The sequence below is a fragment of the Schistocerca nitens genome, chromosome 9 (assembly GCF_023898315.1).
Source record: "Schistocerca nitens isolate TAMUIC-IGC-003100 chromosome 9, iqSchNite1.1, whole genome shotgun sequence".
In the NCBI taxonomy this organism is placed as follows: Eukaryota; Metazoa; Arthropoda; class Insecta; order Orthoptera; family Acrididae; genus Schistocerca; species Schistocerca nitens.
Genome location: NC_064622.1, coordinates 17,585,550 through 17,599,718, shown reverse-complemented (window position 1 = coordinate 17,599,718; position 14,169 = coordinate 17,585,550). Strand labels below are relative to the sequence as shown.

The 14,169-nt window shown below is 43.0% G+C and overlaps 1 protein-coding gene across 1 annotated transcript in view; it reads right to left on the bottom strand.

Annotated features, from left to right (window-relative positions):
• Positions 1-14,169, bottom strand: part of LOC126202990 (UDP-glucosyltransferase 2-like) — a 114,547-nt gene that overhangs the window by 70,784 nt on the left and 29,594 nt on the right. Inside the window, exon 2 of the mRNA XM_049937188.1 lies at positions 13,109-13,361. Coding sequence (XP_049793145.1) covers positions 13,109-13,361 — 253 coding nt within the window. The remainder of the gene's footprint in view (positions 1-13,108; positions 13,362-14,169) is intronic.

Here is a 14,169-nt window from a genome sequence, read left to right as displayed (position 1 = left end):
TGTGACTTTATTAGTGTGCAGCAACGCTGCTGGTAATCACAAGCTGTCTTTAATGCTGATTGGCAAATCTGCTAGGTCCACAGCTACAACGTGAAGTCCCTGCCCGTATATTATCACAACTGGAAAAAAGCATGGATGGATGGTAAGCTGTTCAAAGATGGTTTCACAGCCAGTTTGTTTCCTCTGTTTGATGGTTTTCTAAGGAAAATCATTTGTCTCCTTGTGCAATCCTTTTGATTGATAACACGCTATCTCACTCCAGCACTGAGGAATTCTGTGATGGAGAAACTGTGGCGAAGTTTTTGCCGTGGAATGTTACACCACTGCCGGCCGCGGTGGTCTAGCGGTTCTGGCGCTGCAGTCCAGAACCACGGGACTGCTACGGTCGCAGGTTCGAATCCTGCCTCGGGCATGGGTGTGTGTGATGTCCTTCGGTTAGTTAGGTTTAAGTAGTTCTAAGTTCTAGGGGACTTATGACCTAAGATGTTGAGTCCCATAGTGCTCAGAGCCATTTGAACCATTTGTTACACCACTTCTACAGCCAATGGACCAGGAAATACTGCAAACATTAAAACTGATTTACAGAAAACAATTTTTAAGAATGCTGATCAAAGATGATAGCATTCCTTTAGTGGAAAAAATAAAAAAGACCAATGTGAAGGATGTTGTTTATTGGCAGGTTGAATATTTCAGAAAATACTCTGAGAAAGTTGTGGAGGAAACTGTAGACATCTCTTGAATTTCAGGACAACCTAGCTGAAAATGAAGAGGAAAATCTACTACAAATGGTACAGACAATCCTTGGATGTGAAGAAGCTAGTGAAGGAGACGTAGATGAGTGGTTGGCAGCGGATGGGGCATGTGTGGAGAACCTTACTGACGCTTATTTAGTTGCTGCTGTGATTCAAGACCAGGAAGAAGTGGATTGCTGTGACGGAAGTGATGATGAGCCTGAAAGCGGCGAAGGAGAGCTGGTGCCACACAGTGACGCAGCAGAAGCCCTTGACCATGCGCTACGTTATTTGGAGAAACAGGCCACTGCTACACCTGCTGATTTGATGTTTATGAGACGATGGTGTAACTATGCATCATATAACAGACTATCTTCATTACACCAAAAAACACTGATTGAGTTTTTGTCATCTAAAAAGTAGGGATAAAATGTACACTGTGTTTTAATAAGTTTGACAGCTTTTCTTTCATTGTTATGCATTGTTTGAACCTAATGTTTTCTTGCCAGTTTTTCTCATGCATATTAACTGTACTGTGTAAATTAAAATAGTGTGTATGTACAGCAGTTTACCACACAGTTTTCCACACTTAAACTAACATTATCATGTTCGGATTAACCGAATGTTCGGATTATCGGGGTTCAGATTAGCGGGACTCTGCTGCACATTTCATGTATAATTATGATTCAGAGGATGATTTTGAAGATTGTAAGTACAGTAATGTGTTTAGTTTCTTCTGGAAACCATTTTAATTAAAAGTAACAAGTAATTGTAATGATATATTTTGACTGATCCAATCAGTAGTTTCAGAAATACTCATGTACACCATCAGAAAGCTATGACTCCAGACTTGACTGCAACATGTTTTAATTTTTTGGAGCCTGATAAGTCTGGATACCTGTTTTGCCTTTTGTGCCACTATACCAGCTTAATTCCCAAGTCACTCACTAAACATTTGTTGCCCCAAATTTTCTGGACCAAATGATAGCATTCATCGGTCAGTTAAGATGCTACTTAAGATTTTGCATATTTTATCATAATTTCAAATGTGACAACTGTAGCCATAAATATGTAATTCCCAGCATAGCCACACAAAGTAGTTCTGAAGCCTTTTGTAATTTACTAAGTAACAAGTTATTAAGCAAACCAAATTGTTGCCTGAATATACAGCTCACATACGCTGCTAAACCTCAACTGCACAGTTTAATAAACTGTTATGTATCTTGAGGCATTGCATGTTATGGCAGATAACAGCACCATTCTTGCATGATACTTCAACAATGTGACTGATTATCTTCATCAGGTGCTGCCTGAGACTGCTTGTTGAGTGGAACACGTCCTGTACTTATACCTAAGTTCTTCCCCCTCTAAGGTAGGTTCCAGACATTCTGTCTGCAGTTTTCTCCTGCTAACAGCACCCTTAGGCATTCCCTCTTTGGTCCGGTGCACCAGGCTGAGCACTGGTGTTTTGTCTTCAATCCCATGCACCCGTCTGGATGCTGGTGTTCTATTTTCAGTCTTGTGCTGTACTAGGTGACCTCTTTGTGGTCTGCTCTCACTAGAAGCTCCCTGCAATGTCCCACCTTCAGTCTGGTGCACCTGGTGCTCTGTCTGGGATTTGTTCCACTTATGCACATTCTCAGTGCCTGTATTTGTGGAGTTCTGCTGTTGCCCCCATTGCGTTTTCAGCAACTCCAGTGCAGGATCACAGGCTCTACTGTGTTTGTACCCAGTGTCGTGGTTCACAAAGTTTTCTGACACCTTTCTCTCTCTAGTCTCCCTTATAAAATGGTCCCAGTATCTGGGCTTTTGTACAAGACCCTTGTTTCACCATAGTTCATGGAATTATTGAGTTCCACACAGTGCTCTGTAATGGCTGATTTAGTTCCCTGTTCTAGTCAGGTGTGCCTCTGATGTTCCTTTTATCTGATGTCCACTACCCTAGTTGTTTGGTCAATGTATGAAATGCCACAGTCGCAAAGTACAGTATAAATTCCTAGTTCTCATACTCCTTGGTCATCTCTCATGTTTCCCTGTAGCATTCTTATTTTGGTAAGTGGACAGAATACATTTGATATTGTTCTTCTTCAGAATCCTGCTGATTTTGGCTGAAACAAATACCACACAGGGCAGGTATGCCACAGTCTTTGCCTTATCTTGCTCTCCTTCTACAACATGTGGCAGAGTGGCTTGTTGAAGGGCCTTCTCAATCTGTTTGACTGTGTATCCACTCTTGGAAAACACTGATTGTAGATGCTGTATTTCTATTGCTAAGCTATCTGGTTCTGGTAAGGAGTGTGCTCAGACTGACTTCCTCAAGTGAATGGGATGTATCCTTAGTGATTGTAAAGAAACCGTCTGATCAGTTTCAGCTCTGTGGCGAGTTCAAGGTCACTATAAATGCACAGGCAGTCACAGATGCTTACCCCCCGCCTCACCCTAAGGAACTAACCACAAAGTTGGCTGGGAGACAATTCTTTTTGAAAATCAACTTGGCCAAATCCTGCCTTAAGATTCTCTTGAATGAGACATCAAAACATTTGCTTATGGTTAATATGCCTTTTGGCCTCTATCAGCATCAATGGCTAATGACTGGGGTCACTAGTACACTTGCCATCTTTCAATGTTTCTTTGGCCAGGTTACAATTTTTGTCCATCTTCGCAGCTATCTTGATGATATCATCGTGGCAGGTGCCACCATGGAGGATCACCTATGAAACCTCCATTCTTTGTTCTACAGGACACATGCCTCAAATTTAATCTTGCTAACTAGGTCTCACTTTTTCCAGCCTTCCATTGTTTATTTGTATCATGAAACTCCCTAGAAGGTCATGCACCCAATGGAACAACATGTCATCACCATTACAGCTTTGCTGCATCCATCTATTTTATGAGAACATCAAGAATTCCTCACCAAGGTGGCGTACTATTGCAAGTTTATACCCAGAGTGGCCACTATCGCCCACACCTTGCATCTGTTGCTTTACAAAAGTGCTCCTTTTGGTTGACCTGCAGCCTGTCAGTGTGCTCTTGTGCAGCTTAAGGACAGTCTACACTCTGCACCGTGTCTTGCAGCACTTCAACCTGGCAAGCATTTGGTCCTGGCTACATATGTGTCCCTTGGTGGGGTGGTTGCAGTTCTGGCCCATCGCCATTCAGTTGGTTCCAAACAGCCTATTGCCTTTGCATAAAAAAATTCTCTACTCAGCTCAACAACATTATTCTCTGGTGGAAAACGAAGCTTTTGCTATTGCCTATGCATTAAAAACTCAATTTGTTCTTGTATGGAGCAAAATTTATTTTCATTACTGACCAAACCAGTTGGTTGCCCTTTTTAGCCTGTCAGTGGCCTTATCAGACAAACCTGCTCTTAATAATCAGCTCTTTTTTTGTCCTGATACAATTATGAGATCCATTTTCATTCCACCTCACAACATCCCGGCTTCCCATGGGTACTGACTCTCACTCAATCAGGAGGAACTGCTTTGTTTTCAACTGGATACAGAGATGAGGCAGATTGTGGATGGCTTCCCCATCACCAGTTCCTGTATTGCCTCTGCTGTGGCACCAGGTCCTGTGCTCTGACAGGTCATACACATGGTGCTACATGGGTGGCCTGACCATCTGCCAGGCTGGGCATCAAACCCAATTCAGATTTTTTTTTTTTTTTTTTTTTTTTTTTTTTTTTTGCTCCACTGCCTCTCCCTCACTGATGGCATTATTCCCCTGTCAAGGGAATGGCTTACTCCCCACATCATGGTTCCAGCGGCTTTGTGGTGGGAGGTCCTCTGCTTATTACATCAGGGTCACTGGGGGATCTCTCACTTAAAACTATTTGCACACTGCCAACATGTCATGGCCTACCACAAGTGTTCAGGTCAGGACAGCTCCTTGTATTGTATTTTTGCCAAGGCTGGCCCCTAAATGACTTTGGGAAAGAGTCCACATTGATTTTGTTGGCTTCTGGTTATTGACAATTTATGCTTTTTGTTGTTTTCTTCATGTCATTTGTTGTCCATTCTATGACAACAGACATGGTGTTCAGTGCCCTGTTGAAGATATTCTCCATAGCAGGCTTGCCTGTCAGACTATGTTCTTCAGTTTGCAGTGCAATCTTTTAAGGCCATTTTACACACAATGGCATTCGCCACATCACGCCACCTCCCTTCCATCCACAGTCAAATGGCGAACCAGAGCACCTCATCTGAATGTTTGTGATGTCGATGCACAAGTATAAAGAAGACTTCCCAACTAAGTAGGCTTTCACATTCTTTGAAGATCTTACAGAACATTGCCAATGGGGACCAAGAGGCCCACCAAGCTCCTGCAAGGCCATGAACAGTGCAGGCAGCCTAACCTCTTGCTACCAGGCAGGTGCCCACTAGAAGCACCAATTCTGTCAATGTTGACACCTGCCACACCAATCTGGATCACATTCAGACGGTGCCCTCACTGTATTCTGGCTGCCATCCACTACCAGCGCAGTCATCACGAGTTCGTGGTTTGCACCAAAGTTCGACTTGTGGCACACCACCAGAAACAGTTGCAGCCCAGAATGGAGACAGGGACCCCTCCTTGCACCATAGGCACAACACCTAATTCTTCACAGGCCCTAGTTGCTCTGGGGTCGAGTGGGCCCGGTCGTGCCCGCCTACCCCGGTAGTTGGGGCTTCGTCACCACAGATGGTTGGCTCACTTCCTGTGGCCCCTTCCACCACGTCCCACTGCACAATGCAGGCACCACTGTCAGTGGGGACAGAAGCTGGGTTTCCACCACCAGAGCCTCTCCTCTCCAGTCTGCCCGTGTCGGTGACCCCTGTCGTGCAGTCTGCCCCTGCCGCCAGTCCTGTGCACCGGCTGCCTCTCGGACTGCAGAAGATGCCGCAGCCATCTCTTCAGTCACAGCATTGTGGACGGCGTAGCCTGCTCCTTCCCCCTACAAGGAGATGGAGTGTGGTAACCTTCTATACTACACCCACTGCTCACATCAGACATATCTCAGGCCACTATTGAAAGCGTAATGCTCACCAACATTCAGACGGTGCACCCACAGTGAGCAGAGGCAGCTGCCAGTAGTAGCCTCATCAACAACCACGGTCGCCAGGTCTGCGATGTGTGCTTAGCACTACACCAGTGACACCTGAAGTGGGTTGTGTCTTTATAAGAATATGCACGGGCCTCTGGTCCCTTAGTTGTCAAATGTGTTTGAGCCTTGTAAACTACTTTCATTGTGAACCTGTGGACTGTTAGATCAACAATAATCACATTATTTTCACAGTATTCTTGTTGATGTCACCCTATTACCCAGTAAACTGTAACTTCTTTACAGCAGTGTTTTGCTGTGTGTTCCTAGTTAGAACAACCTATGTGAACTTTTTTTGGTTGTTATCTACGTTACTACATTTATCGATCTACAGTTGGTGGATGTGTTTTGAGAAAGAGGGCACACAAAATTCTTATGTTGACTTTAATAAATAACTGTGTTCAAGTGTCTGCTTCTATAAACTGTGACTGATGAGATGTAGAGATTCGTGATAAGTGTTGCCACTGAAACCGTCACTGGCTGGATGGTCTGGCCTTGTTACCCTAATGTATGAACAGAAGTGTTGGTGCACTCCTCACCATCCAGCAGATGACCAGCTGAAACTAAAACACAGTGGTGTTGCACCCTTTACTGTGTAACATGGATCAATATCCAAAAAGAGTTCAATTTTGAGACAATGAACTTATGCACTGAGAGTCAAACCAAGTTAGTACCTTTCCAACTTGAATGTAACAGCTCATTAACTCTGTACCCTTTCTATGAAAGTATTAGGTTTACCTAACTGTTATCGTTGATGCAGTCTTCGGTGCAAAGACTGGTTTGATGCAGCTGTCTACGCTAGTCTATCCTGAGCAGACCTCTTCATCTCTTCATAACTTCTGTAACCTATGTCTATTTGAATCTGCTCATTGTGTTGTATTCATCTCTTGGTGTCCCGCTACAACTTTTACCCTCCCCCTCCCCTCCCCCCACTTCCTTCCACTATCAAAATGATGACTGCTTGATGACACAGGATGTGTTCTGTCAACCAATCCCTTATTTCAGTCAGGCTGCTCTACAATTTTTTTTTTCCTCAATTCGATTCAAATACCCCTCATTTGTTAATAGATAGATCATACACTCGAATTACCCAGAATGTTCTACAGACTAATCATGAATAATTGAGGCCCAGTGACAAGTTGCACTGTCGTCCATAAAATTTCCATTTAGTTTGGGAACATGAAGTCCATGAATGGCTGCAAATGGTCTCCTAGTAGCTGAACATAACCATTTTGGTCAATTGTTAGCTTAGAGGGCCCAGTCCATTCCATATAAACAAAACCCACACCATTACGGAACCACCACCAGTGTCTTTTTGACAACTGGGATCTGTGACTTTGTGGGGTCTGCACCACACTCAAACCTTACCATCAGCTCTTACCAACTGAAATCGGGACTCATCTTACCAGGCCACAGTTTTCCAATCATTTAGGGTCAAAATGATATGGTCACGAACCCAGGAGAGATGCTGCTGGCGATATCATACGGTTTGCTAGGGCACTCATGTCAGTTGTCTGCTACCATAGCCCATTAATGCCAAATTTCACCACACTGCCCAGGAAACGCCTCAAATCTAGAAGACCAGCACATGGAATGGGAGTCCAAATGCTATCCACAGGATTCGACCAGGATGCAGAGTGGCAAGCCAGAAGAACCCGAAACCATGAACTTGTAGACAATCCAACAGTTCCAGTTCCAGTCTTCCACCAACCAACGGAGGTGTGGGCGCAGTTAAACAGATATCGGACTGAAGAGGGTAGGTGCAAATACAACATGCATAAGTGGGGCTTTTCAAGTGACAGTGTGTTACTGTGGTGACACCCAAACAATGAGCCACACTGTGAATGAATGTCCAATCAGGTGCTTCCCTGGTGGCATTGAGAAGCTCCATCAAGCATCCCACGAGGCACTCCGCTGGATCGAGTCCATCAACATCCGAGTGTAGCCTGAGCCGTTTTAAAACTTGTGTACTGTATATAATTTCACACGTTCATTTTTACATATATATTTCTTTGTTTTGCTAAATGTGTATTACTGTAATTGACGCGTATGATAATAATAATAAACCACACTGTCCTAACAGATAAAATCTTTGTACTTTCCACATTGATTTCGGTAGTTATTTCAAGCGGTGTTGCTTGTCTGTTAGCACTGACAACTGTGCAAATCCGCTGCTTTTGGTCTTTAAGTGAAGGCTGTTGTCCATGGTGAGAGATAATGCCTAAAGTATGATGTACTTGGCAGACTCTTAACGCTTTGGATTGTGCAATACTGAATTCCATAACAATTTCTAAAATGGAATACCCTATGTGCCTAGTTCCAACTACCATTCTGCATTCAAAGTCTGTGATTCCCATCTTGCAGCCATAATCACGTTGGAAATCTTTCCACATGAATCACCTGAACACAAATGACAGCTACACCAATGCATGACCGTTTTGTAGCTTGTGTACACGATACTATCACTCTCTGCATATGTGCATATCACTACCCCATGACTTTTGTCACCTCATTGTGCTCTGACTGCATTCCATTACCCTTGTCTCTTTCAAGACACTATAAATTCTGTTCAACTGCTTTTTCGAGATCGTAACTGTCTGTGACAGAATTACAAATGCCATCAACAAACAGCAAAGTTTTTATTTCATCTTCCTGAACTTTAATCTATTTCCAGAGTTCTCCTTCATCACTTGCTGAGTGTACATTGAATAAATTCAGTAATACACAACAACCCTGTCTCACTCTCTTCTCTGGTTCCTTTCCACGTCTGCTTACCCTTACAACTGCAGCCTGGTTTCTGTGTAAGTTTCAGAATTTCAAAGAGTGTAGTCCAGTCCACATTGTCAAAAGCTTCCTCTAAATCCATAAATGCTATAAATATGGATTTGGTGTATGCCATGAAGGTGTTTCTTCACCATGCAGATGCATACAGTTCCTAGAGAGGCCGGAGGAAAAAAAAAAAAAAAAGACATGAAACCTCCATTAGGAGATTATCTTGCACGTTTTGTTTCCTGCATTTGGAGGGAAACAACACTGCAACATTTCATGCTGAGATGCTCGAAGTGTGCGCCAACAATCACCATCATATGACACAGTGGTCAGCTGGTTCTGATGCTTCCAGTGTGGTCAAACAAACCTGATTGATGAAGAATGAAGTGGCACACAATCCATCTGCGAGTAACTGAGAATCACGGGCTGTGATCCTCGAAGACTGCTTGGTATTAATCTAGGCGACTGTGGAAAACGTGAAAATCAGCCATGAGTCAGCGTTCATGTTGCGCGACCTCTGAAGATGACGTAGATCACTGTCCACTGAGTTCTGCGAATTCTCACACCCATTTAAAAAGCCCACTGAATTGAGGCAGCAGTGGAAATGATTTCTTTAGCTGCCTAATTGATGAGTGTCGATTGTATCAATATAACCTCAAGGCAAAGGGGCAAAGCAACCAGCAGAAACGTGTGGGTTCGCCAGCACCTGATAATGTTAAGACCCAGCCATCATTGGGAAGGGTGTCACTGGATGTCTTTTGGGACTGGCGTGGTGCATGTTGATAGATTACTCTGATACAGGGCACACGGTCACAAGAACATACTATTCAAATCTCCTGATGAGGTTACAAGAGACTTTCAAGGCAAGGCGTTGTGTAAAGATGTCCAACATGCGCATTTTTCCTCCACAATAAAGCCCCAGGACAGAGCCACACGTGCTGCTTCTTTGGGCTGTCAAGTTTCGTTTCACATCTGTATTCTCCTGTCATGACATCTAATGACCTACTCCTCTTCCCTCAGGTGTAGAAACCATTGCATGGCAGCTGTTTCCAGAATGATGGAGAGGTGAGTTTCGAGCTGGAACGTTTCGTGAACAACCAAAATGCAGACTCCTACAACACACATCTATGTCAAGTCATCCATAACTGGGAAACATCACATTGAGAAGTGAATGTGTAGGGCAGCACCTCACGGTGTCAGCGTCACAGATCCTTTTTTTTTTTTTTTTTTTTTTGGTGCTGGTTATGACCTTAAGAAAATATCGTTCGTGTGAAAAGCAGTTAGCTCTGTATTCTCACGAAGTAATGAGTGCTATCGCCAGGTGACGTCAAATTTAGTCCACATTCTTAGATTTCCAGATAGCTTTTGACACCATACCTCACAAACACCTTCTAATCCAATTGCACGTCTATGGTCTATCGTCTCAGTTGCGTGACTGGATTCTTGATTTCTTGTCAAAAGGGTCCCAGATCATAGTAACTGATGGAAAGTCATCGAGTAAAATGGAAGTAATATCTGACATTCCCAAAGAAAGTGTTAGAAGCCCTCTGTCGTTCCTGATCTACATAATCGATTTACGAGACAGTCTGAGTAGCCCTCTTAGACTGTTTGCAGATGACGCTGTCATTATCAGTCATGTAAATTCATCAGATGATCAAAAGTACAGTAAAATGAATTATACAAGATATCTGCATAGTGCAAAAAGTGGCAACTGACTCTAAATCATGAAAAGTGTGGAGTCATCCACAGATCACTAAAAAGGATCAGCTAAACTTCGGTTACATGATATATATCACACACATCTAAAGGCTGTAAACTCAACTAAACACTTAGGGATTACGAATAACTTAAATTAGAAGGATCACATAGATAATACTGTGGGGAAAGCAACCCAAAGACAGCGATTTATGGCAGAAGACCGAGACAGTGCAACAGGTCTACTAGTGAGACTGCTTACACCACGCTTGTCCACCCTCTTCTGCAGTATTGCCGTGCAGTGTGGGATCTCCATCAGATATAAATGGCGGTGGACATGAAAAAGGACAGCTCGTTTTGTATTATTGAGAAATAGGTGAGAGAGTGCCACCGATGTAGTTTTTGTGGTCTCCGGTCCAGAGACTGTTTTGATTCAGCTCTCCATGCTACTCTATCCTGTGCAAGCTTCTTCATCTCTAAGTAACTACTGCAACCTAACTCCTTCTGCATCTGCTTAATGTATTCATCTCTTGGCCTCCCTCTACGATTTCTAGCCTACACGCTCCCCTTCAATACTAAATTGGTGATACCTTGATGCCTCAGAACATGTCCTACCAACTGATCCCTTCTTCTAGCCAAGCTGTGCCACAAATTCCTCTGCTCCCCAGTTATATCCAGTACCTCCTCATCAGTTACATGATCTACCCATCTAATCTTCAGCATTCTTCTGCAGCACCACAATTCAAAAGCTTCCATTCTCTTCTTGTCTATCGTCCAAGTTTCACCTCCATAATGGCTACGCTACATACAAATACTTTTAGAAAACACTTTCTGACACATACTCGATGTCAACAAATTTCTCTTCTTCAGAAACACTTTCTCTGCTATTGTCAGTCTACATTTTATATCCTCTCTACTTCGACCATCATCAGTTATTTTGCTCCCCAAATAGCAAAGCTAATCTACTACTTTAAGTGTCTCATTTCCTTGTCTAATTCCCTCAGCATCACCTGATTTAATTCGATTACATTCCGTTATTCTCGTTTTTCATTTGTTGATATTCATCTTATATCCTCCTTTCAAGACACTGTCCATTCCGTTCAACTGCTCTTCCAAGTCCTTTGCTGCCTCTGACAGAATTAAAATGTCATCATCAAACCTCAAACTTTTTATTTCTTCTCCACGGATTTTAATTCCTACTCAAAATTTTTCTTGTGTTTCCCTTACTGCTTGCTCATTGTAAGAGTTCTTTATTTACGTGACCATTACGGCACTCCAACCCCAGTTCTCGATACCAATAATATCGCCCTGCTTTTCTGCGAAGTAACAAACATATTTTTGTGACGATATTCACATTTGGTTTTATTAATGTATAGGCACTCCGACGTATCAATATATTACAGTGATATGGTTCTTGTGTGTATTCATTTCTGTGAGACTGTCATACTCTTTGATTTACCTGTAACCGTTTTGGCACGAATGCGCACAGAGCAGTCTTTGTTTCACTTTGCAGAAGTTAAGTTGTTTTTTCGCTTTGTAAAAGAACAGTCAAGTCTTGTGTTTGGTTAAAGTGGAAATTAAATATATGAAGATTGATACAAAACTGTTTTATTGATAATGTGACAATTAAGAAGAAGTATATGTGAATTTACAAGAAGTTTAATAAAAATGTGGATCGTGAACACCAAGTCAAAAATTATTTCTACCATACCATTGTTCTGATCTGGGATTGTTTGATCATTAAGAATTTCCTGAAAAACGCATTTGTTAAGTCTTCAAATATTGCTAAAATACAGATCTGGACCTTCTAGCAGTCAAAGTGGAATCACTGTAGAATCAACAAGATGAGCCATAACAACTTCGACGAAATCCATTCAAGATAAGTCCAAAATTAATGACTTTTTTCCAGTGGCTTCATTATTTCTATTCTGACAATACCATCCACAGTCAATAACTTTGTTGTTGCCCGATAAAGCGAACATATGCTGCGTGAGCAACATTATTAATCTGATTTCTAACCTACTTTGCAAGTGGTGGTATTGTTAGATGGTATAGAGATTGAGTACCATCAGGGATAGGCTACAACACTATGTCACTCTCTTCCCAGTCATTACTTCCCTTTAATGCCCCTCGACTCTTATAACTGCCATTTGGTTTATGTACAAATTGTAAATAGGCTTTCGCTCCCTATATTCGACCCCACCGTTTTTCAGAATTTGAGAGAGTATTCCAGTCAATATTGTCAAAACCCTTCACTGAGTCTACAAATGCTATAAACGTATGTTTGCCTTTCCTTAGTCTATCTTCTAAGATAAGTTGTACGGTCAGTCGTGCATCATGTGTTCCAACATTTCTACAGAATCCAAACTGATCTTCCCCGAATCGTGCATCATGTGTTCCAACATTTCTACAAAATCCAAACTGATCTTCCCCGAGGTCAGCTTCTACCAGTTTTTCCATTCGTCTGTGCTACCGATATGATACACGAATTGGGATGGCAACCATTAAAACAAAGTCGTTTTTCGCTGCGACAGGACCTTCTCATGAAATTTCCCTCACAAACTTTCTCTTCCGACTGTGAAAATATTTTGCTGGCGCCCACTTTCGTAGGGAGAGATGATCAACATAATAAAATAAGAGAAATCGGAGCTCCTACGGGAAGACTTAAATGTTCTTTTTTCCTGTGCGCTGTTCGAGAGTGGAGAAGTAGCTTAAAGGTGGTTCGATAAACGCTCTGTTATGCGCTTGATTGTGAATTATAGAGTAAACACGTGGACGCAGATGTAAGACCGCCCCCCACAGTTTGCGCAGGTGGCCGTCACTACATTACCTCCACCGCCGCCTCCTCCTCCTCCCCCTCCTCCTAGGTTGGGCTTGGTCTGGACGTGGTTCCAGGGGTCGCCCTCCTGCTGGAAGGGCGTCACCACGGTGAGCCGGTGCCCCCTCCTGGAGAGCTCCACCAGCAGTCCGCGGAACACCTGCCAGTGGCTCATGCCGCCCAGCGGGAAGATGGCCAGAATGCTGGCGCAGCCGGAGGGCTGCACCCAGAGGCACAACACAGCCGCCAGCATCACCAACGCCGTCTGCAAGGGGACGGGGTAAATTATTCACTAGCTGCTACTCGTACCCACGTGCATCGTCAACATACAGCCTGAAATCTTTATGTAAGAGTCACACAGGAAGAAGATTTGACACCTGCTGATTCCCTAGACCGCAGGTAATTGGTCAAAGTGGGGTCAAAATAATGATAAATTAAGCGAGAGGCTCAGTTTACCAAGCTTTGGTCTTAGAGGTATCATTAGTCAAGGATGTTCGCTTATTTAGCATATCTACACTTCCCGCTGTCTCACTGAATTTCCTTCTGGACTATCGCAGCTAAACTAAATAATTACCCAGCAAATTTTTAATTCGTGTTAGAAGATTCAGTACAAAGCAACAAAAAGAACATAGAATACATGAAACAAGTATCTTGTTACACACATGTCTGGGTATAATGCACGGAGGATTACACGATCAGGAATATAAAGAATGAGTGCATAGTTCACCCAGTCGTTCCCTGGGCAACAATACCAGTTACGGACACATCCTTTCACTCCAGCGGCAGCATCGCCACTAAAAAGTACTTATAACTACCGTCCCCAGTGCCAAACCTCACTGTAACATCTGTAACACGGAGGGATAGCCTGCAAATAACGAAGAGCTACTAAGTGAGATGTACTATATACATATAACACAAAAAGTTTGCATCACCTCGATTCCCAGAGCTCCTGAAGATAGACATTGACTATGAATATCCAGAACTCCTGAAGATAGACGATGACTGTGGATATTGTATCACACACACAGTCCCTTTGACTGTTGAGAGTTGTCACTAAACCCGCCGAAAGATGT